Source organism: Sparus aurata, chromosome 4, assembly GCF_900880675.1.
Source record: "Sparus aurata chromosome 4, fSpaAur1.1, whole genome shotgun sequence".
Taxonomy (NCBI): Eukaryota; Metazoa; Chordata; class Actinopteri; order Spariformes; family Sparidae; genus Sparus; species Sparus aurata.
In genome coordinates, this window is record NC_044190.1 from 17,932,169 (window position 1) to 17,957,386 (window position 25,218).

General features: G+C 39.0%; 2 protein-coding genes across 10 annotated transcripts in view; one reads left to right on the forward strand and one right to left on the reverse strand.

Moving 5' to 3' along the window:
• The window catches only part of cdkl5 (cyclin dependent kinase like 5), a 49,307-nt gene extending 31,081 nt beyond the window's left edge, over positions 1-18,226 (reverse strand). For 5 of the 6 annotated variants that reach the window (XM_030413899.1, XM_030413901.1, XM_030413902.1 and 2 more), the window contains exons 1-3: positions 17,799-18,226; positions 14,092-14,432; positions 9,142-9,176 (exon numbers count right to left, since the gene is read on the reverse strand). In XM_030413899.1, coding sequence (XP_030269759.1) covers positions 9,142-9,176; positions 14,092-14,128 — 72 coding nt within the window. In that variant the 5' untranslated portion in view covers positions 14,129-14,432; positions 17,799-18,226. Of the gene's footprint in view, positions 1-9,141; positions 9,177-14,091; positions 14,433-17,625 lie in introns of all 6 variants that reach the window. The other variant, XM_030413898.1, reaches the window with a different exon arrangement.
• A 4,326-nt stretch (positions 18,227-22,552) lies between these two features.
• The window catches only part of scml2 (Scm polycomb group protein like 2), a 33,011-nt gene continuing 30,345 nt past the window's right edge, over positions 22,553-25,218 (forward strand). For all 4 annotated transcript variants that reach the window (XM_030415341.1, XM_030415345.1, XM_030415343.1 and 1 more), the window contains exon 1: positions 22,553-22,679. The gene's annotated coding sequence lies outside the window, so the exon portion shown is untranslated. The remainder of the gene's footprint in view (positions 22,680-25,218) is intronic.

Here is a 25,218-nt window from a genome sequence, read left to right on the forward strand (position 1 = left end):
CTTCCTTTTCAAACAATACAACTGTTACTGCCAAAATACTTCCATGTGTCCTTCATGTTAGCATGGATGTTAAACAGTACAACTACTAGATGGCGGCGCTCAGAGTCAAATCAGTTTCGCTTGGACCTCCACTTTTCCTTCGCCATCGTCCAACTCACATCTAATTCCCATCCAATCTCCTCCCCAGCTGTTCTGTAGTTACTGTTTGTCTCAGTGCCCAGGCTAAGTAACATCCAACAGATGCTTCAAACCTCTCACCAACTTGAGACATATAATGTGATTGTGTCCATTTGAACTTTTGTCTACACTGCCCCCCACAACTGAGGTACTGATTCATAGGTCCGTATTTGCAATCTCTATGAAAACGTGCAGAAATACGGACGTAATGAACGAGGAGTACAGACAGAAGGCTCACTCTGTATGCGTATCTACTGTGCCTCTAATCTCTAATGCCTCTTTTATTGCCACAAACACAGCTGGAAATTGTCCCAAGCAAGCGCTCCTTGAAAATACCCAGTGGTGTGAGATTTACATATGATGAAACACAGTCTTTGACTGTGGTCACTGGCTTGACAGCCTTCTTGTCTGTAACTCCAGCACCGTCCTCGTCACCTTCCGATATGAAAATCAGGTCATGAACTAATGTGAACATGATATGACATGTTTTTTCCTCTGTTGTAGAAATGTCAATATGGTGATTTGATACATACGAATTTGAACGCACAGTATCTCTGCTTTGCAACAACATTACCTGCCACATTTTATCCTGGTGACCAGCCTGGACAAAACCTCATTCAAGTCAAAAGCAACTATTAATTACGACTGAACTAAGAACAGATTTTGACAATCATCCAGTAAGTACATAATAAAAAATAAAATAAATTAAGCAGCCCAAGGTTATGCCTCATCAAGTACTCCACTTACGTAGATGTTAAACAAAGAAAATCAAGCAAAGCCACACGTGAGACTTCGTTAGCAGCAGATATTTAGGGTTTTTAACTTGATAAATTGTTCGGTCAATTAATCAATTAATAGATCACAGAGTCACCGATACATTCCTTGTTAGTCAACTACTAATTATTAACGTATCCCTTCATCAGTACGGCATAGAGAACACTGTATAGGCACCAGGAAACACTGGCTAGTGTGTAGGTTGTGCTGTTGTCACAAATTCAAGATAACACATAAGCCTCCATGCACACACCCACATACGCTAATACAACACTTCCATAAAGTGGCAGAACATTGCACAAACAAAAGCACACATTCACTCGGCTAATTAAATGTTCCATCGAACACATACTGTACTGTAAAGAATAAATAATTTATACAGGAGCATACATTTAAAAATGCATTTCTTGTCTCCGTACTGCAGTTAGAGTCTCTTCAGAGTCACCTGGTTGGGCTTTAGCCCCGGTGCTCACAGTGTCTGTAATTCTTTCAAATCAGGTCTGCTGTAGACTCCTAACAGGGTGACCCATTTACCACAAGCATAGTCTCCATATTCAATACCTCCCTCTGCAAGTCCTCCTTTCCATCACACACACATACGCACATGCACGCACGCACGCACGCACGCACGCACGCACGCACGCACGCACGCACGCACACACACACACACACACACACACACACACACACACACACACTCTCACGTTGCTTCTCTCTCTCGCTCCCTCTGCCACCCTTTTCTCTTTTGACCCGTTTCCAGCTGAGAAAAGTAAAAATAACTGCTCTCTTGCAGGAAAGCTTTTTATTGTCATGGTCTGAGTCTCTGGCTCTACATGTGAACATGAATCCCCTACGTATACAGTGTAAAGGTTATAAAACTCGTCACATCATACTTCTTAGTGACTAAGTTGGATACTTGGTTTAGCATGCGAGACAATTTCATTTCTGGTATCTAAATTTGAAGGGTGGTTCAGTGAAATTCCTGGTCTAGTTAAATCAAAAGGAGATTAAGACAAATTCATCAACTTAAAGAAACAGTGCTGATTGAATTACTATCATGTAATCTAATTTAATCACTGCCTTATTGTGCTTTAGCCACAGTATATTTAAAGAGCAGTCTGTCATGTTTTAAAAGTGAAAAACTTTTCTTTCAATTTCTTTGCTTTCATTTTTCACAAGATGACACATCTCGTGCTGCTTTCAAAGTCATAATCCGTAACTTCAGGCTTCCGTCTCTTTGGTCTAGTTGCTCTCTTTGTTGGCTAATGCATATACATAACAATCAGGAAGCTCAGTATTTGATATGTATATGCAGTATTTTTGTTACATATAAACTAGTGATGGTACGGAAGCATTTCTGTCAAGTGCAGCATTTAACATTAACTGACAAAGTCCTTCTTTGGAGCACAAACAATTGTTATGTTGGATCAAAAAAGGGCCCGAACGAAAAACACTGACGCAGGTAGGTTAAAAAACAAAAGGCAAGCTGTGATAACATAGTCGATGTCCAAAAAACCAAGTCCAAAATGAAAGGCAGGCGACAAAACGGCTGGCAAGAAAAAGTCAGGCGACTCCAACAAAAACTAAACTAAGTACTGTAATACGGAAAAACTGAGAACAAACCAGAAAGCCACTGGGAGCACAAACAGGAACACAGACAACACCCCAGAACCAGGAAACAGACACACAAATGCAGACGAAGCAACAAAGAATAACAGGAAAACACAGACTCAAATGCACAGGGCTTGATTAGCTAACAAATCACAGGTGAGCAGGGAAAAGGGCGGGAAAACAACAGAAAGGAAGTGGGAAGTAAGACGTGACACGTGAGAATAAAATCAACAAAATAATCAAACAGGAAACAACTAAACTAAATCCCAAAACCATGACAAAATACTTACTGAATATACAAAATATTTCATCACTGGAAAGACAGCCCTTGCGTTAAAACTGGGCTGTCTATGCAGTAGAAACAATTATATTAGGACTATAGCATTCCCTTTTGAAAACCTACATCCAATCCAGAATGCACTCCAACTGATGGTTGATGACGTGCTGTGAGTTATGACCAGTGTTGTGCACAAGGGGGGGGCAGGGCCGTTGCCCCCCCCCCCCCTCGTGGCCCAATTGTTGAAAAACGCGCGCTAAAGTGCCCTGCTGAGAGCCAAAACGTGCGCTAAAGTTCCCTCCTGAGAGCCAAAACTCCTGAGAGCCAAAAAAGCATGCCAAAGTGCCCTCTTGGTTGGCAAAACACACTAAACTGCCCCCTTGGCTGGTTAAAACATGATAAACTGCCCTCTTGGGAGCCAAAACACGCGCTAAAGTGCCCTCTTGGGAGCCAAAACGCGCACTAAAGCGTACTCTTGGGAGCCAAAACGCGTGCTAAAGTGCCCTTCTTTTCGCCCCTGCCCTTCAAAAAGTCTGCGCATGCCACTGGTTACGACGTACAATTTGTAGTTAATAGAACAGCTCTTAATCTGCCAGAGGACACGTTACGCGTCACCTGACAGTTATTTGCTCTGGGTGCAGTGGCAGGGGGCCATGGCCACCCTGATACAATTGCTGCCCCCCCCATCACAAGTAACCCCACTCCCCTCATGAGTTGTATGTTCATATTATGCTTCTATCTGATATTTGACATTAGATAATATTCATTTTGCAGTAAATTATGATAAATAAGATGATGATGTTACTTTTCACTGGCCGTCACTTCCTCTCCGATCTTCATTTTCTGCTTTCCATGTCATTTTGTTCATGGCTGCAGAACGCAAGCGTGTGTGTATTTAGAATTTCACTCAATGTACTGTATATAATTCATGGCTCATGTAAAATTTTCATGAAGCCTAGCGCTGAGAGAACTTCTTGGTCAATGGATAAATGTAGGGCATTGAAAGAAAGAAAAATGCACAAGCGGCACATATAGAAAAGGGACCACATGGCACACAGCAAGCACTCACAGCACTCCATAATGAATCAACCTGGTTTAATCTCAGTGCAGTTATCCAACTCATCTGCCATACAATATAGGTAGTAACAGCCTTGATACAATTGCACAAAATATTTAGTGTAGGAAACAATGATCACAAAATGTTAAGATGTTTATCTTCTTAATATAAATCTCCTCTGAGGAACACTTTAAGGTGGAGGCAGCTCTAAACATGTAAAAAACGTCTTTCCATCTCATAGTCTCTCCTCTCTTGTTGTCTCTGCTACGACGGTCACTCCTCCCACAGTCGTAGAGGTGTTCTTAACAAACTTATTATGTTCATTAACGTACTGACAGAATGAATTATATGAAATCAGACTAAAAAGACGTAACTTTTTACAACCCTGATGCCAAAAGCTTTCGGGATGCTGAGTAAAATGTCACCAAGAAAATAATTTGCATTAGTGTCAGAGCCCATAACCTTTATACAAATACGTCTTTCACAAAGTGGTGAACATCACTCCATCTATGCTTGTGAGCCTTTCCAGGATGCCCCCTCTTATATCCAGTCATGACACCGTCAGCTGTTACCATTTAACCTGTTTCCCTGTGAATTGTTCCAAACAGGTGTTTATTATCATTCCACAACTTTCCCAATCTTTTGTTTCCCCTGTCACAACTCGAAACATGAAACATAAAAAAAAACATGTTGCTGGCATCACATTCAGCATAAGTGCATATTTACAAAAAACAATGAAGTTGAGGAGGGAAAACAATATATGATATATTTATATTTTGTACTTTTTCCATGGAGTATATGTCAAAAAGCATGAGCAAATTATTACATTCTGTTTGTTTGATGTTTTGCATGCTTGGACAGTACATGTGACCCCATCACAATGAGATCTGTAGTTTTTAATATTAAGTTAATATTGTTCAAAGAAGAGGCTAGAATCAAACAAGATACTTCTATTTGCAGTTAAGACGTAAATACAACAGGGAGCAAAATATTGTTTGAAGTAGCGTTATAATACTATACAGGGGATTTTTGCCCCATTACTTTAAAAATGGGATGCTTTAACAATTCATATTCAATGCAACATTATTTACTTAGCATCGGTTTGATTGACACAATTTGTATTTGATTGAAAAGCAATTCACAAATGCTACTATTAAGCGTCAAAACATGCAATTTTTCACCTAATACCTCCTCGATATTTATATTGTGACAATATTGCAGGGATGATTATTGGTACTTTCACAGAACATCAGCACAATGAGTTCCATGATAAATAATCATCAGCAATGTGGCTATAATGGCTAAGTGGGTAAAATAAATTACTAGAACAAGTAGAAGAGTCCGGTGAGTTCAGAAAATGACACCACTTTACTGTATTGCAAACCTTAAAACCAGGAAAAGACAACACTTCACGTCATATCCTGCTAGAATGGTATCCAAAATCTCAGACGTTATATAGTCTCATAACACGATAACGATATCTATCATATATATTGCCCAGCCCTATCTGATGTAAGAAAACAGTGCCACAGGCTTAATGAAGTGATGTCTGATATAAGATTACACTGCTTGGCATATTATTATATTTTCAGCAGCTCTAAAAGTGGAAGTGGCTATTTTTGCAGCTTGTGTGACTCCTGCATCTACAGCTCCCTCCCAGTAAAGGATACCTAAAATTATCTTTAATTGTGATTTCCATCTCTGCTTTAATACACACTGTTGAAAAAAGTCTCCGCTCTTCACTGTCTGTCTTGGATTCAGACAGAGCCGCAACGTACTGTCTTGAAATGGTATATTTCTGGCATGGTTTGTGAATTTCTATTTCCAGTTATGCATCATGCTGTGATTATTTCAAAAGTGTACTTATTTGGGAGTTTGAGCAAGAAGACCCCTGATTTCTGGACCCTTTTTTGATTTATCACTCCAACTGATATATCTGTGGTGCTCCATTACCATGTTGTTTTTGGCAGTGTGCTTACCATCATTGGTAGTTAAATTAATCAAGTGATAGACATGGGTTGTATTATAGATGACAGTACAGACAGTTCCTAAACTGATTATGTTTCACCTTTAAAAATCTGTTCCAATTACTCACTGAATTTTATCAAAAAAACTTTGGAAAAATTAATTTCACAAGTAAAATGTGTCAGTCATTCAATAGATTATAAAAAGGAAAAGTGATTGCTAATGGATCACCTTTTGTTCCGATTAAACTCTTAGTCATCACTGCATTATTAGGGCGTTGGATAAAGGAGCTAATAATAGTTTCAGTAATCTGCCATTAACCTCATTCCTGTCTGATGAGTTTGGTGTTTCATTCATAACAGCGTTGATCGATTTAAAGATGTTTTTATCCTCCAAACTCGTTCTGAGAGTAATCCCTTATATATGAATGTTGTAGCTAAAAAATGATATTTTTCCTGCTCTCTAAAACATGCATGCCGAACATTATGTCAAAAGCAAGTCTGGAAAATTACTTTGTGAGTCAATTTCATTGTATTCACAAAGCTGCTCTACTTAGTTCCAGGTCTTATTTTGCGATGTGGTTCGGTCAACTGCTGCCAGTAATGCAGAGTTTGTGCATCTGAGAAAACTTTGCATAGTTGTTGGTAAAACTTGGGGCCGGATTAGAAAAAGTTCTAGATAAAATTAATCAGACATTTTCCTAAAAAAAAGGCTCCAAAACAATCATCAATCAATCTCTTATTTAAATTCATTCATTTCTTATAGGCCTATAATTACATACCAATATAAAGAAGCAGCATTCTTCTGCATTTTAAAATTGATATATAAGTAGTCAGTAATTAGTAATTCAGTTACTTTTTCAGAGCACATCTATAAGTCTGAGTGTAATATTACAATATTTACAATTAAATAATTAATTACAATAATTCATTAGACAAAAGTAACCTCATTAAGACTATGTAACTTTTAAAGGAAGAAATAATAAGGATAGATAGATAGATAGATAGCTTTATTTCAGACTCAGGGTCCATGCAAAAAGTAAAAGCAAGACACACAGTACAAAAGGATTACGAATCACACAATAAAATAATAATATAAAAAAAATAAATTAAAAAAACAAACAAAAAAAAAACCATAATAATCTAATGACTCATTTTTAAAAGACACTTATACCAGTGCCCCCAAAACTGAGATAGCCTGGTTAAATTCATTACCAATAAAATTGGAAATTCAGACTATCCCTCTAACATAAGGAATCATCTAATATTTAATCTATAATCACTTAAAACCACACAAACTTTTGATATTCAATACCATTTATGCCACCAGAGGGAACATTTGATACAATATCTATAAAATATATGTAGTATATGTCTCAGAATAATATATCAAGGCTATGACATGACAATGAATTACGACTTTAGATATCACATTCTTTTAAGAAGAGACTCTCTGGTCCCGCTGGGTAAATTCTGCAGACTGTAGGCTTTAAGACTGTTTCAAATATTCAGAGTTAGTATGGATTGATATATCAGTATAATGCTTGACGTGCCTTATTCTCCAGTTGATGGACTGTCAATCTCACCTGCATGCAGATAAGCTACTATTGTTCTCTTCGCTGATGGAAAACTGAGAAAAGTCAAGAGCTGTGTTTTAACAAATACTCTGAAGAAACGCGTGACAGCCTTTTGGATTTGATACCAGCGATGGAAAGATCACTGATAAAGGTAATCCAGACTGGTGACTTCTTAACATACAGTTACTTTACAGCAATGCTAGCTTTCCACTCAAGTGAAGCAGTACAGGTATCAGAAAACAGACTAAATGGCCGGGTTTTAAATTTGAAAGAACAACATGTTTGTTTGCTTTCACAAAAACTAGTTTGATATGGTCAGTGGGACATTTTTTGTGGCTAAAGTTAGCTGACATTATCACTTCAGAGGGACCATTCAATCTCACAAGTTGCATATTCTAGCTGACTGTTTTTCCATTCTAAATGAAAGTGAAACCAATAAACAAGTGAAATGGTACAGTAAAGATATTTGGTCTCTTTTTTAGCTTCTTTCAGAAAATCACTGAGCAATTTAGGATCAGAACACCACATGTTGCTTTGATCTTCATACTGCAGAGAAATTGCAAGTATAGGAAGACGCCAGAGCAATACATGAGCTGGGAGCCATGCAGTCACGTATGGATGGCACTGCTGGATGAGTCACACCAGCAGGCCTAGCTTTCATGCATACCAAGCACATTAATGGCATAAATTTAGTTTGTGAAGAGCCCCACCTTATACACCAGTCTTTTTCAGAGGATATTCAGATTCACACACACAATGTGACATCAATAAACCATGTGAAAGAGTAGGTCAGGAACACGTGACTCCAGTTTGTGAGGGTGCGCGCAACAAGTGACATCAGGGTATTATGCAACTGAATTAAATGATTGATTATTCTGTCATTTATCTTAGTGATTGGCTGTTTGTTGATTGGCGAGATACAGTCTAAACCAAATAGAGACATACAATTCTCATGTATAAAAGGCTTGAACTTGAAAATTCTGGGTATTTCTGGATGAGTCGATTTTCTTTTAATTGCTAATTGTTTAATCAATCATAATCAGTCTCAGCTCGAGTCACTTGCACAGTAGTCTGATGTATATCTGCTTTACGAGCTGAAAGTCCTTGTCTATAGTTATCTCAGCTATCTTAACTTTTCATATGCAACTTTAAAATCCTTCACTATTCACGGTTTGCTTTGTATTGTTAATAGTAATAGTTTAACTTTTTTTTTGCATAGAGTGCTTTTACCATTTTTGATGTTGTTTCGTGCTTCATGTAGGTGTTTTTAACACACGTGTTAGCCTGTCAGCTCGCCTAGGTGGCAGCTAAAATCAAGAAAAGTCTTTGTAATTCTAAGATAGAGCTGGACATGTCATTTAAATCCCTGATCCAGCAATAGAGTGGTGTAATCTGTGGTCTGTAACCTGAAGTAAAGCTTGTTGTTAGCACAGGCTTAAGATATTTACACAATTTGTTCTACAACATAAAATACATCATTAAATGTCCCACAATTTAATTATAAAGCGCTTACGTGTCTCAAAAATGAACAAATGGCTTAATGCGACTGCAGAAGTTGTTAAGAACAGCATACACAGAGACAAACGATTAACTGTGGACAATATACACAAAGCGAACTGTGAAATGTGAATTATGTTAAGTTTGAAGTATAAATTACAGATGAAACGGACACCGATTTCATTCAAACGAAAAATGCTGACTTACCTTATGCCTGCACTTCAGCACCACTCCATATGCTCCTGGACAGAGAAACAGAGAGAAAGACACAAAAGATCAATAAAATGTAGTCTGTGCTGAAGTTTCAACGTCTTAATTACATTTTGGCCTCTAAAACCTTGAACAAACATGTTCACATAAAACGAGAGCAGTGGGTGAGAACCACAAGAGAAAAAACAGTTAATAGGTGAGGCGGAGGCATACGTACCCTCCCACACACTCACCACACATGTATTCCTTTACCTTTGACAACAATCACCCCACACACACACACACACACACACCTGTCTTTGTTAAGCACATCATGTTCTCTGTTGATCATCCATATTTCAGACACCTCGTCCATTGCTGAAAAACATTTATTGAAGCAGGTTGGTCAGGCTCGCAATGGTTAATTACTTTCCATATCTTTTCAAACTGCTTCAGAAGCCATCATTGATTTATGTTCATAAAATTAACATGGTCTTCATGATCTCATTAAGATACCCTTTAATCTACGGACATGAACGGAAATAAGGTGTCGCGAAAAGGCAATTTGCGTGTTCTGATTACATGCAGATCACAAATGGTTGCAGTATGACTTCACACGTGATTTCACTTGCAAATTGCGGATACATCTGTGAGTTCTTCTGTGGAGCTAGCTCACATGCTCTTCCATGTGTTGCACGTTGAGTAGTTTTTGTGTAATCCTGCTCACAAACTAACAACCAACCAGCAAACAAACTGGCAGAGGTGAAAAGATACCCTCCTAAGTGAAGATAAAAATGAGAATAATATGAAAGGAGAAAAAGTGCAACCAGCTGTGCCTCCCCAGTTATGGACTGTCAATCTGACCTGCACGCCCTATTGCCCAGTAGGCTCATATTGCTCTTTAGGGATTTTAATGATTAATCATAAATGCATTGTAGCCACTTAGCAGCCTCATTTTTTTGTTTTTGTTGAACAGCGACAGACGGGAGCACCGCTATAAAAATTAAGTCATAATTTTGTGTTATTTTGTTTCTGTAGCTTGGTGTTTAATTTATCTGTTTGTTTAATTCCTATTATAGCCTACCAACCGTTTTCTAATTGCAAAACTTCCAACATATTTCTATATTATAATTTGCAACCCTAATTGATCTCTTTGCTAATGGACAACTGAAAAAGTAGCAGGCTCTGTTTTAACAAATATTCATGATGCCAAACCATCTAAGGAGACATGTGTGGGACCCATTTGGGTCTGATGCCATCAAAGGAAAGATCTCTGATTTTGTAAATTACAGTTGCCTTACAGTAACGTTACCTTGGCACTAAGGTGAAGCAGTATAGGTAGCAGAAAAGACGCACTGCTGCTTTTAAATTCAAAAGAAATGCCTGTTCACACTCTTTCATTCAAACTTGTTATTTGAAAACACGACAGCCCCGGCCAATAAAGCTCACTGTGGCCAACGTTAGCTAACATTGTCACTATAGTGGCCATTAATTAGCGCAACTTGCATACAGATCAAATAGTACATAATCCTGCTGAAAACCAACAAACAGAATGGACACAGGTGAAAAAAATGTGAGAAGAAATGTTGCAAATTGCAGGTTGCATGTTGGTGAAACATGCTCAAGAATTCCAGAAGTTTTACAGCATTTTCTCCGTAAATTTCGGGTGAATGGTGGCTGGAGCAATCTCAAGGCTCGAATGGATATCTCTTGGTTGGATTGGTAAAAAGATGAGCAACTGCATTAGAAAATATATTTCTCTGATAATGACTTGGAGTTGCAAGAAGTGTGTATAAAAATTGAGGAGAGTAGCAGCTCCCAAGGAGTTAAAAGAAAAAAGAGCTGATCAAGATTTTAACATTCTCTTGTGTACAGCTAACTGTGAGCTGAAGCTACAGGTTACACATTGTAGAAACTGGAAATTCAGTCAGTGGTTTAGATGAGGCCACTATTTCGATTCTGGGTCAAATTTGAAACAATTCTGCTGATGCAGTATTCTCTTCCTAATTAATTACAGCATCAGTGTTCTGAATTAGCTACCGCTCTGATTCATGATTTTCTGGCCTCTTGTTCTTTGGCAGCCGAGGCTCCCAGGTACGGAGCTACTTTAGATATTTGAAGCAGAAAATGCACGATTTATAGGAACAATATTTATATAGATATGTAATTATAACAAACAGCAATGGCATACATTTAAAACGTGGTTGAATTACCATGGAGACTAACAATATCATTAAAATTTGATTTGGTGAAGAATCACTGTCTTTAATGTTAGCTGTCAGAATTATTTGAAAAATGATATGAGCACAAACAAATTCAACACATAGTAGCTCTAGGACAAGCAAAAAATCAAGACAAATGTTATTGCTGTGGCTTTAAACTTGTGTATCTAACTTTTTGATTGATGTATGCTGACAACCACTGATGTAGATCGCAGTCAGTGAGAATTATCAACAGTACAATAAACACTTGGTTACTCTGTCTGATCAAATTAGAGTGAAGCCAGGGATGCATGTCAGTGCAACTCGCCGGATTCAGCTTCAAACGACACGGCTGACTGAAAGAAACTTCTTTCTGCATGCTTTAAGTGGGGACGACCTGTGTGTGTTTAATACTTGCGAGTCATTTGCAGCTAGACTTAAAATGTTATCCTCGTTTACTTCATGTTCTAACCACCCATCAATGCAGTCACTGGAGCAAGAGTTGACCAGTGTTTTTGTGTTCCAGCAAAACACACACACAGGAGCTCACATAGAAGCGCACAACCCCCCACACACAATCGTGGCTTAGTATTTTAGATATTCTCAAGAAAGGAAGGCTAAAAGTTTCACTGTGAGTTCAGGACAAATTTCATGCCTTTAGATTTTCAACTTTTCCTTCACTTGAGAGTAGTCTAATAGAGTTTAAAAAGATATTGGTATTGACTTGATAAAAATATATATATACATATATATATATATATATATATATATATATATATATATACATATATATAAAATGTTTATTTTCATATTTTCTGATCTGAAATCTCCAAACAATCAATAGGCCATATTCACATAGCAGTCATTTTCCTCTGACGTCGCACTCTAGATGGGAAGCTCAGATGCTGGGATTATGTTATGATGCTGTCTTCCAGGTTGCTAGTTGTATGAATATAATGAATCTGACAAACTGTCATAATTTCATAATTCCACCAAGGCGATAGATGGTGAACATCTGGACAGACATCAAGTTATATTTCAAGCTAGAAAAAATTTGATAACCCATTAGCTGACGTTGAGATTCAACTAAATTACCGCTTGATTATCCTACATCCATTAAATGAACCAAGTGTCCAAGATCAGCAACGGTGATATTTTACAAATCATTTACACCTTTCCTGTTATCATGTAACACAATCAAACAGCGATGTTAGTTAGAAAGCAGTGAGATGCTAACATAAGTTGTTGGTTTTTGTGCTTCTGTCATCGGTAGGTAGCTTAGGCTACGTACTTAAATCATTTTGTTGTTTTGACTGTTTTTAGTGTGTTTATTGTTAACATTTCCAACCTCGGGGTGCTGTGTAGATCCCGAGTCTGTACGGGGTGTTTCATTTCGAAAATTGACCAGATGCTCTTAACCAGGGGTGCCCAAGTTTTTCCTTTGAAGCGCTGAAAGTGACACTTAAATTGTATCCTTGTGTTGTATTGTATTGTTTTAAGATGCAGATAAGTATGAGGATCCCACGTTCCATTCATTGACAGACTTCCTGTGAAAGGGTGTCACTCAGCATGCCCCTGCTCAGATTATGATAATAACAGTGAGCCACTTCTGGGACGCAGCTGGTGGAGCCACGGGCATAGTTTAGCTTGGTCTTGTCGGGGTGGAATCCGGGGTTAGTGTTATTAAAAAACATATGATTTATATCAAGTTTCATTTCTGTGAGGACATATTTTGTGAAATAGGAATGAAGTCCTTTCTTTTAAGGGTCATTGTAACTGATAATAATAATAATAACAATAACAATAACAATAATAATAATAATAATAATAATAATAATAATAATAATAATAATAATAATAATGTAATACCATTGAGCCTACTGTGATGCTGTGAAACTGTGATATTTCTGAGGTGGTTACTGTACTATGAAAATCTCATACTGTTGGCTGCTGGTTTAAAGCCTACCCCTAACAGGACGAATCGTGCTGCTGGAGCACTTAATATGTGCCACATCAACCCAGGAAGTGTTGCATTTCATTGATGGTGACTTAACAATGCTTAAAAAAATCTGAAAAATGGGAAGCAACTGGAAATAATAAGGGAATAAGAAAAGTGTATCCGTTCGAGAAGAGAGACTCGCAGCAGCAGAGTCGTGAGTTCGACGTGATAAAAATAGTGTGGTGGCAACTTACACTATCAAGACAAACAGGTGAACACAGAGGATGTCTTGAGGTGGCATCAACAGCATATTAAAACTGGAGCAGATCATGAAACAGGGACAATTCTTACGAAAAATCTGATCAGATATACAACTGGCGACTAAAGACCTGTCCTCTCACGTGAAGGCTTGGTTCTCTCTGCAGTTGAGGTAAACAGAGGCCCTGGAAACTACTTGAGAATGCATGGTAAAAAAAAAAATGACTAATGCTGTTGTTTTCTTTGTGAGCACAGACTGAGGACAGGATTATGTGCTACTTTATCAGGAACTTCTACAACCTCTCGGGCTCTTAAAGCCAGTTAACAACCCTCCTCACTGTGTCAAAAATGCTAAGCTCCTCTAAAGGGGACATATTGGAGATACAAGATTCTACAACACTGATATGTAGGTTTCAACTGTATGATGCAAAATACACCTTAGGTTGATAAAACAATCCCAAGGATGTGACCTCGGTGTCCCTGATCACCAGGAGCACAGTCGCAAGTGTACAACACATACGTGCAATCCTCACAAAAATGCAATAAAATCTGCTGTGTAACTTCACCCACCTTCTCCCACAATGCCAAGTACTTCAAACTTATTCATCACATCACCGAGGGCGGGGGCTCCTCCAGCAGGTGAAATGAGCTGCTCTGGTTTTAGCGAGGGGACTCCTGCTTCGACCGGCGGTTGACGGGGTGAACTGTAGAGTCCAGACGAAAGGTGGCGAGCGTCGAACCACACCCCATCTTCACTCCTCTTCTACTTCAGCTCCTTTTTTTTTTAAATGTCAGTATCTTTTATTTATGGATCTGACTCAAAGTGGTTTCAGTTGTCTCCGAATTCCCTTTATTCCATGTCTTGAGGTTTACCGTCGAGTGCTTCTATCCAAACCCCCACACGGTCGTACCTGGAGGAGCAGAGACAAGACAGAGAAGCAAGGTGTTATTCGTGCTGCTGAAAGGTCATTCCAAGGTCCAACTTCCCATCATTCCTTGCACAGGCAGTAGCATGCTGGTGGTATTCCTGGCACAGATGGCAGCTAACTAGGACATACACATTGAACAGGAAGGCATTTCCTTCAGGACATATTTAAATCATGAATGACTTAAGCATGACTTCCACACACTCTTCCTGTCCCATCTATTCCCAACAGCGACGCATTCGGTCTCGAGGATGCTGCAAGGTTGACTCTTGAGTCTTCTGGGACTGTGTAATGGCTGGCAGCACTTTAAGCCCTGTCTGCTTTATGCAAGTCTAAACTTGTAGTTCCCCAGCTATCAGTGAGTCCACCGCTTTGGACCAGACTGAAATATCTGAACAATTGGATGCACTGTTATAAAAATTTGTACAGACGCTGATTACCCCCCAGAGGATGAATCCTCCTTCTGTGGCACCAAAATCATTTTTGTTTTTCAGTTAAATGTCTCAACCACTATTTGATGGATTGTATGAAATGTGCACAGATATGGATGATTTCAAAAGGATGAATCCTAAGGACCTTACACTTATCCACTGAAGTATCTCCAGTCTACTAAATGGTTTGGCACAGTTTTTGGTATAAACATTCATGGTTTTTAGAAAATGCATCCTACTGATTTGGTCATCCTCTTACAGGATCATCAGGTTGCCTTTCATGGATTTAGCTAAATGTCCCAACAACTATTGGATGTATTGTGTGACTATAGCTTTTGTGTTACCAGTCAGTCAAAATATTCACTTAATCACTAAATTGTCTCAACATCTAGTAGATGGGTTTACACAATCTTTGTCTTAGATGATGTATTCTACTGATTTGGCTATGCTCTCTTACACCATCGGCAGGTTGACTTGGGGGTTTTCATTGAAATATCTCAACAATTACTAGATGGATTGATGTGACTTTTAGTACAAACATTTATGTTTCCCTCATGAGGAATTAATGTTTCAGTTTATGACCAAATACCTGCAAAACTGTGGACAATTTCATTAGCCTCAGGCATACTTGTTAATTAGCTAGCATAAACATCCTCAGGATAAATTGGATTATCTATGGAAATCCCCTGATTTTCAACCTAGTACCATCATCAAGTTGAAGTTGTGTCCAACACTGTGGTGAGCTCCATGCTTTGAAACCAACTGTTGTAGTGGCCAAACAGTGTAATTATAACGTCAAGTGATGCATTTGGGCCAAAAAACTTTTTTCCATATGCTTACATTCTGAAAGAAGCGGCTGTAGAACAGTGGAAAGTTATGTTTTGAGCATCACGAGCCCCATAAAATGACTTGTTTCACTGGCATAAATTAAGCCATTTGGTCCAAAGTCTACAAGAGCTGCAAGATTAACTCATTTTAGCTCTATTCAAGTTAGTTGGGCGCTATACCGGGAGTTAGTCGCTAGTCGCTAGTCCGCCCAGAAGGCCGGAGATAAGGGTAATTTTATAGACAGGAAGCCATCTTGGCTTCATGCACCACTCAGCAGCTTTCATAGGAATGAATGTGGCTCTGCCTACAACGCTGTGTCGAGATAGTAATGTAGCATCCTTCCTTCGCCCTGTTGCCATCTGGGAAAAGATACCTTAGTATCCGCTGCTGTACCACCAGACTACAGAGCGCCTTCTTTCCTCAGACAAACCAGTGTTACAGAATGACAAATAAATGATCCCTGAAGCTAAGCGAATCTTAGCATCCTCAGGATGAATTGGATTTACTTTGGTTTATCTAGCACCATCATCACATCACAGCTATTTCCAACACTTATTTTTGAGCAAATACCTGCAAAACCATGAGGACATTTTGATCAGCCTCAGCTGCACTTTGTGCTGTACCCGATGTATAATTACCTACAGCTCTATTGTACTGCCACATTCAAGATGTTGAACTGAACATGTTGAAATGGGTCATGATTTAATATTCTTATAACTTAAACTGTGTGCTAATATTAAGCCCTCACATTGCTTTCAAAGAGCCCGTGTCCTAAATGTAGACACACCAAAAGATAAATCATTTTGTTCGAGGAAGAGAGAAAGGCCAAGAACACAGAGAACAATTATATTCAAAAGCTCACATCTCCTTCTGTCACACATCCAAAAACTGACCATGGTTATTAAATGCCTCTTTTGTAATGCGAACGCTGTTGGACTGGAACCATCAAAGCTTCTCACAGTATCAGTCCAACTTCATTTGTATAACACTTGATTTATTCAGCAGTGCAAAAAACACTTTAATGTTGATTTGGCTCATGTGCCCGTGTGGGCGTTTTCCTATGCAGTGTATGCTCCACACAGCTAAGTCTTTCCAGGGGATGTGATGAGGTGGATGTTGAGGCCATCCATGGCTAGTCATTCAAGGATATAGTGGGGAGTGCTTAGATCCATAATGCATCCGGTCTGAATAGAGAAATCTACCTCGAAAGCCTGCAGCTGGAGCTACCGAGGATACGTTATCGCATGTACTCTAGGAAAAAAAACCAAAACGTTCCTTAAAGAAAACGGGTACAGCACACAGGGTCGGTTTATTAAGCTGCTCCTTGTCCTTGCAGTCATCAGGCAGACAGCTGGTAATAGGCAATACGGTGGCAACATCACCGTGAAAGTCCAGAAAATACTGACAGAGCGGACGGAGACATTCATCCTGAACCAAGCGCCTGTTGGCGTCTTCTCAAGCAAAGACAACCACGGGGATGAGTGAGTTTGCGAGAGTGAATTTAAAAGGCAGGTCCGTGCATCCGCGTGTACGAGATAGATAGTGTGTGTGTGTGTGTGTGTGTGTGTGTGTGTGTGAGAGAGAGAGAGAGAGAGAGAGAGAGGATAGTAATGCTGCTCTCTGCATCGAAACTGCGTCTCTCTCCTCGCTGCGTTGCGGAGCGCACCACCATTCCATCGCTGTCCACGCGTTTTTCAGCCTACACAGTAACCCGTGCATACATTATAACGTCGTTCACAGACCAGTGTTCACGACAGTGTTGCACAACAACATCGACAAATAGCGTGCGCCCATAACAACTTCATTAGACACGATTTCACGCACGCAAAGCACATGAAAGATAAAGAGAAATGAGCCAGCGCAGCCCGTCCGTCTGTAAAAAAAACAAACAAACAAAAAACCCGACTAGCCTCTTTTACCTGCAGATGTTATGTTTCGCCTGCGTGAGGTGAGAGAAGCTCAGTCAGTGAAGCACACAGCATCATGCCCGTGAAAATGATGATGTGGGAAGACGAAGACACATCATGTGGAGCGACAGGAGGGGGGGAAGCCCGGGCCTGTGCGTCGTGACACGATCAAATATCCTACTCACTCAATCTCTGGATGGAGACGAGACCGAATCCGCAGGCATAGCGCCGAGGACGGGGTATCCATGTACCGTCAACAGCTCTTCAGAGGCTCCGTGTTCATAGCTTCAGCATCAGCTGGTTATAGCAGCAAAATCGTCATTCCTCTCTGAGCGACGCTGCGCACAGCCAATAGAAACACAGACGTCTGCGCGTTCCAGCAGTGGTTTTCACATCCAGACCGAGCTGCGATGAGATACAACTTTGGGATGGAAATGCGATCCAGCTCATAATGTGTCCAATCTTTATTATGGCTGATGTTAATCAGCCACAGGTTTCACACAGTGTGTGATGATGCTTCCCTCTTTGGTCAGTCCGTGTGTTGGCAGTGATTAAAAACCATGCAGCTCGTCTCCACTCTCTCCCACCTACACCTCCCCTTCATGACTGCGTTAATTGGCGAAATCGGTGTGAATTCCCTGGATTCACACACACTCTGTCTGTTGCGTAATGAGCAGGTGTTATCCAATATTTTGTACATTAAACGCTGCAACTACAGGCTGTTTGCAAGTCACCACCTTCTTCCACAGGCCACGTGTTGTGTTTGTGTGTGTGTGTGCGTGTGTTTGTGTGTGTGCCCTCCACTCACACTATCCTCAGAGCTCACTGTCATCACTGAAGCAACTTTTTTGCACATTTGTAACAACTGTCATAATGATTCGTTTTTACATGCTGTACTCAGAAGATAAAAATCTTTGGCTTTGTTTCCCTGTCAAACTTCCCCTACCACGGAGTCAACTCTTTTACAAGTATAAGCAGATTCAATTTGGTCCAAGTCTCAAGCAAGCACAAAGTCATTTTCTGCAAGTTAAGTCCCAAGTGGAGTCACCTTTTCCTCCCTGGAGACAGCAGTCTTACCTTAAGTCTTCGAGCTTTATAAGGAGAAAAGAAAAGCTGCTGTCGAATAGTGATATTATTTATCTGATCTGTTCAAAAAGTGCACCGAAGGATTGAATTTGTTATAGAATTATAGATCAGAATGAGAAATACTCGACTGACCCTCGAAGGGGAAACTGGAACGTTACAGTTGCTCCTTTTAGAATAGAAATATCAGGGTCATTCTACAGAAACGTCTACTTCTGGAAAGGCTAAATGTGAACATTGACTTCCTTTTCTAACATTTAAATGTATAACCACATTATTCCATTTACTTTTACTCTGTTTCCATTTCCATTTACTCTGTGAGTACACATAAATGGAAGCTTGATTACTTTTAAGTTAAAACTGGTGTTACCCATAAGGAACATAACACCGGCAAAGGTGACAAATGAAAAACGCATTTTACAAAATAGCTGCTACGGGGCATCAAACCACATGTTGTCAATCATGTAAAACTGACTAAATCATGTAATTTAATCCATTTGTATCCTACTTTTGTACAGTTTGCTACTTATAAAGTAGGTCACACCACTTAGGGGTTGGCTGTGGCTCAGGGGCAGAGCCAGCATCTTGTTATTAGAAGGTTGCTGGTTCAATTCACCTGGTCTGCACATCAAAGTGTCCTTGGGCAAGATACTGAACTCCAAAGCTGCTCCTGATGTGCTGGTCAGCAGCTTGCATGGCAGCCACCGCCAGCAGTGTATGAACGTCTGTATGAATCATTGTATGTCGCTTTGGACAAAGAGCATCTGCTAAATGCCCTAAATGTAAATGACGTCATCTACAAGCTTCCTAAGAACGCTTGAGATGAATGAGAACATTGAAACGAGACAGTGGAGTTAGTCACAGACCTTCAGGAGCATAGGTCAAAGGAGGTACAGTGATGTCATCAGAGTGATTTTATTTGTAACACCAGTGACACAACTCCTTGGGACGATTACTTTCAGTATTTTATCATATTTATTTGAAATTACATTTTTTTTATGAATGTCATCTCATTTTCATGTCATTTCTATCGTATATTGGAAGTTATGTATAGATAATTGCATGTTAAATGGAAGAAAAGCGTGGTTTTGAACTCAAAATGAAGCATGTTCCTCCTTGACTCTGGGTACTCTCACTCTGAGTGTTAAATAACTGATTAAAGAACAAATATTGATGGCTCAAAAGGCAGTTATTGTTCTATTAGCCTGTTGGTTGTCTGAGGTGTTTTTCATGTGTCATTTTTCTCTTAAGGCTAGGGACAGAAACATTGACGTTTCCATAGAATGACCCGTCACACTATATAGAGATTTAAAATGTAAAATTTAACTTAACTTATCATTTCTTCTCAATCAGAAAAATATGACCTTCTACTTTTAAACAGTGAAATACTGACAGCTTTACACAAAATAAATTTTTAAAAAAATGAACATGAGACAAGTTATTTGACTCGACTTTCCTCAAGTCATTTATTTTCTGTCAAGTCAAGTTGCAAGTCATCAGAACAGTCACTCAACTCGATTCCAGGGGAAGACAGATTATTGGCCCTGGGTTATTATCGGGGCCAATATTCAGCATTTTCTGATTATTTGTGTTTTTTTTGTCAGATTGCTGATAAAAGAAATTAATTTCAAAATGTGCTGTCTTGGCTCTGATGCAACATTCTCTCACACAATCTAACACGCCACAGATAACAGCCTACAAACACTGAATAATCTGTGTCTGCGAAGTAACTAGTAACTAAATGAATTAAATGAATGTAGTGGACAGGAAGTATAAAATAGCAGAAAATGGAAATACTCAAGTAAAGTACCTCAAAACTGCATGTAACAACATTACTTGAGTGAACTGTACTTTTTTACTGTAAGTTGATTTCATCAGTGGTTGTTTGAAATTTCGACAGAAAAGGATTTATTATTACTGCAAATGAATATCGGTTTCAAATATCGGTTTTCAGTCGCCTTCATTTCTAATAATCAGTATCAGCCCTGAAAAAGTCATACTGGTCGACCTCTAATCCTGATCTGTGTAAGCAGGCTCAAGGTCCTCTATCCAAACCACACTTGAGTAATTCACAGAATGTCCCTTTTCATAATATCATTAAATATATTCTGGATTGTATTACTGATGCTTTTAACGCTGCAGCTGTCTGATATTGATCTTAAATAAGCACTTCATGTTCTGTTGAATGGATTGAGTGTGAACGGTGCATAACTCAGAGGATGGTCATTTATTGTGTTTTCAAATCTTTTAGGCCGTCAGTGAGGGGCCGTCAGATAACAGTGTTGTCTGGAAGGCAGTGGAGGAAAAGTGTAAAAGCGCAAGTTTACAAGTGCATAGATTTGTACCTCTATTCTTGGTTTTCACACGAGGCCTATATGCTGGGACCGTGTGTGACCAGCGTGACTCATTCTTACCGTTGAATATTATCATCAGATATGAGGTGACATTTTATATTTAACTCGGTGCAGAGTCACACTCATAAAATGTGGAACATTTGGTCTGACTCTTCGCCAAAGAAAAAGTTTCTCACCTACATTTGATGCCACATTTGCTATTTGAGAGAAAAGGGTTGAGTATTTGGAGATCTAGACTTGAAAGCAATGATTTCACATTTTGTCAGTGACAGTCTCACTGCTGGAAAACACTGAGGTCCTTCATCTGAGGACATAGCTACAGTATATACAGTATATATATATGTGTGTGTATATATATATATATATATATATATATATATATATATATATATATATATGCATTTACTCTGTAACTGAGACAACATTGAGGTACTTGTACTTTCCTTGAGTATTCCTTCTATGCTACTTTCTCTCCACAGCTCAAAGGTAAATATTGCATTTTTTATTCTTTTGTTTACAGATGATGCTACAAACACAACAGTTTAACATAAAAGAAGCTCAACTTCACTCCAGTGAAATTAGATTTATTATTGTTATTTTATTGGTTTTAGACAGTGCTCGAGAAAAAACTGAAGGTGAAAATGAACTATAGAGTTAGCATAGATGATTTTTTTTTTAAAATCTGATGTTAAAGTTCTTTTTACTTAAGTAAACTTAAGTGTATTACTTGTGTATTACTTGATACTCGTCAAGGCCAGTAATCAATCAACTCACAGTATACAGTTTATATAATTGATTACACAAATCAATCGGCAAACAGATTTTTAGAAAGAAGAGAATTATCAGAAAAATGTGTAATATTGAATTCGATAATCGTTCAGGCTCATAATTAATCGTTCCAAAATCTACAGTATATATACATATAAATACATTTATAATTTACTTATACTTTTGATACTTAAGTAAAACATTTTGCCAGACAATTACTTTTGATACTTGTGCATTTAATATCAGATATTTTAAGACTTTTACTCAACTACTATGTGACTTAGTAACACTTGGTATTCAAGTAGGCCTAACAATTGGACTTTTGAGCATTAGTATTTTTAAAAGCAGTCTTCCTCCATCATTAATAATAAATCAGTACAGTAATAATGTCCTCATGTGGTCCTCCTCAGTTTGTCTGCTTCTCTGTGGCCTGTTATCACATCTACAGTAACAACAGACAACGTGTGTTGTCCTCGCTGTGTCTCCCTCCCATCGGTCTGACCTTCCTGCTCCTCCATCTCATCCCTCGATCTCCTCCGTCACCACAAACAGGAAACACACTTTTCGATTTTCGTTCCCACGCGACGTGCACTTTATTACCAAACCCCGACACTAGCCAACATCCATCCGAATCAACGGACTAATTAATCATTTCCTCTCCTCTTGTCTGTCTCTGTGGGCTTTTTCCCCCTCCTTTCTGTCTTTCTTTCTTTTCTTTTTTTTTTTTTTTTTTTAACCTCCAGTGGAAAAAAATATGAATTAGAGCACTGCGTGGTGGACATGCGCGGTGCTGCAGCGAATATGGCGGCTTGCATCTGATAGAAAGTGAGGAATCTCCCATCAAAATACCCTGCTCAGACGGTGGGTACGGCTCATGTCTCATTATTACTCGGGTTTGTCTCTCGTGTGTTCTTTTGATGGATGGGGGGTGTTGGTGGACGGATGAGAAGGCGCTCAGCTCCCCTCTCGTCCGTCCGTCCCCGCAGGGTGGTTAGACGGCGGAGCGTGTTGGCGGTGTGTGCGTGTGTGTGTGTGTGTGCAGCTCGGTGCGGACCGTACAGCAGCAGCAGCGACATTGAACTCTTCAGATTTCCCCTTTGCTTTCTGTTTGCTGGATACCCGCGGAGGATTTATTCGTTCGATCCCGCCAGCTTGTCTTCATAGTATCACACCCTGCCGCCGCCGCCGCCGCTGGAACGCGCCGTTAGCAGCGGTGTTATTCTTTAGCCCCGTCCCGCCCACAAAATGTGACCAAAAACCAAATGAAAATGCGTCACAGACTTTTTCTTCAAATTAAATGACATATTCTGCTGATTCAGCCTTTCGCCCCCCTCCGAACATAAATCATGCAAATGAGAGACAGAAATGATCTTCTTCTTCTTCTTCTTCTTCTTCTTTTTTATTTTTTACATCAACCACACATGCAGCTTGAACCCAGAGAGGTGTGATGAGCAACCTCAGTGTGGGTGTTAAGAAAAAAAAACCCAACACACTTTAGGCGACAGGCGCTCTGTGATCAAAGTTTGCTAGGTGTGAGATGATCGTGGAGGTGACGCCCTGCAGCCTCTCAGCAGTAATGCGATCCTCTCCATCTCCTGCCTCCCAAACTGTCCTGCCTCTCACTAAAAAAACACCAGGGCACGGCTTCTCGGTGTAGATGTGTAGCTTGATCTAAAAAAAAAAACAAAAAAAAAAGAAAAAGAAAAAGAAAAGAAAGAAGGTTTATTTCCCCTCCAGTCCTGCAGAAGGTTGTGCTTAAGGGAAAATAAGCACACGTTGTCAGATGCAGATGTGAGGCAGCATCACATGGAGCTGGAACTGTCATCCACCGCCACTTTTAATCAACCTTCAAGTCGTTTGTCAAGCAAAAATGCCAACCTTGTGCTGCTTTCCTCTGTTTTAAATGCAATCAGTGACTCATGGGCTGCAACTAACAGTCTTCCCAGTTATTGACTATTCTGTCTTTATATGTCTTTACAAAATCCCAGAGCCAAGGGTGACAAATGCAGAACAGTTAAAATAAACTTAAGATGCCAAGTCTAAAGGTTCATTATGTAGTTTTTGGGAAAGATCTTCACAAACTGATTTTTTATTATTTTTTTTATGTTATGCCTAAACAAACAGAATAAACAATCTGTCTCTGTTTTCAGGATTGGATAAACTGAATCAACCAACTGACCTTAAATGACAACACAGTTTCATCATGTTTTACTTTGTTTAAATGTGGCGGACCCTGCCACCTCTCTAGCTTCAAAGAGTGTTCTGGGGACCTTATTTATTTTCCTCTAAGAACAGCTTGTTTATTCAGTTATGGAAAAAAATAAATATTTCTGAGTTTGTATTGTTACCTCATTAATATTGTAAATAATAATGGTCTGAGTTTGAATTTCTTCTCCAAAACTACATTATGCCGCTTTAAAGTCCTATAACAAATCCTCACACTGGAGAGAGTACAACATATGTTGATATTAAATCTATAAAGAATCTACTGATCGATAGATCAAAACAGGTGTCAGTATATTTTCAGTTGATCGACTGATGGGATGATCGGTTGATTTGCTGCTTGTCGTTGTCTAAAGTGATTTTTAACTGAATATCTTTAGGTTTCGGACAAAAAGGGCAATTTGGAGATATCCACACAAAATAAAGTTTCTGTTGTGTTGATATTTTAATAATTGTTTTGATTCCTTAACTGTAAATTTAGGTCAAAATGATGACTTCTGAGGATTTACTTTTTTTCTGCCAAAAAAACAACAACTTGATTTTATTACAAATGAAAATGTTTTTTTTTTCACTTTTTATGTTTTAAAGATGCCAAACGTTTTCAGTGCTGAAACAATTAGTTGATTTATGGATTATTAATCAACAACGATCTGGTATTATTTACGTCATTAATGGGGCAAAAATGCTACATTACTGGTTCCAAGTGGTTCCAACATCTGAATTTGCTGCTTTACTCAATTTTCTTTCACTGTAAATGTAAAGATTTTGAGAAGCAGTTTGAAGCCACCTTGATCTTGTATTTCTCTAAGAAATTCCCTTTTTGTAAGAATGAATTAGTTAATTAACTGCACAAGTAATCTGCTGTTTGTTGTGGAAGATAATTTTATTATTCACAGAAATGTTCCTACTGCGACATTTTGTGTGTCGCATAACCTGAAGTAGGATACAACTTTCAGTTCAGTTTATTTCAGTCATAATTGACAATTTTCCATCATGTACACATGTAGAAACAAATAACAAACATCAACAGCAACAAAAAATATACTGACTGAAAAGGTGTAGGCAGTTTTATATTTGCTTACCCACCTTATCATTTCAGAATCAGAATCAGAAATTCTTTAATGTCCCGCAAATGGGGGAAATTTGTTTGTCCCAGCAGCCAAACGACAAAATATTA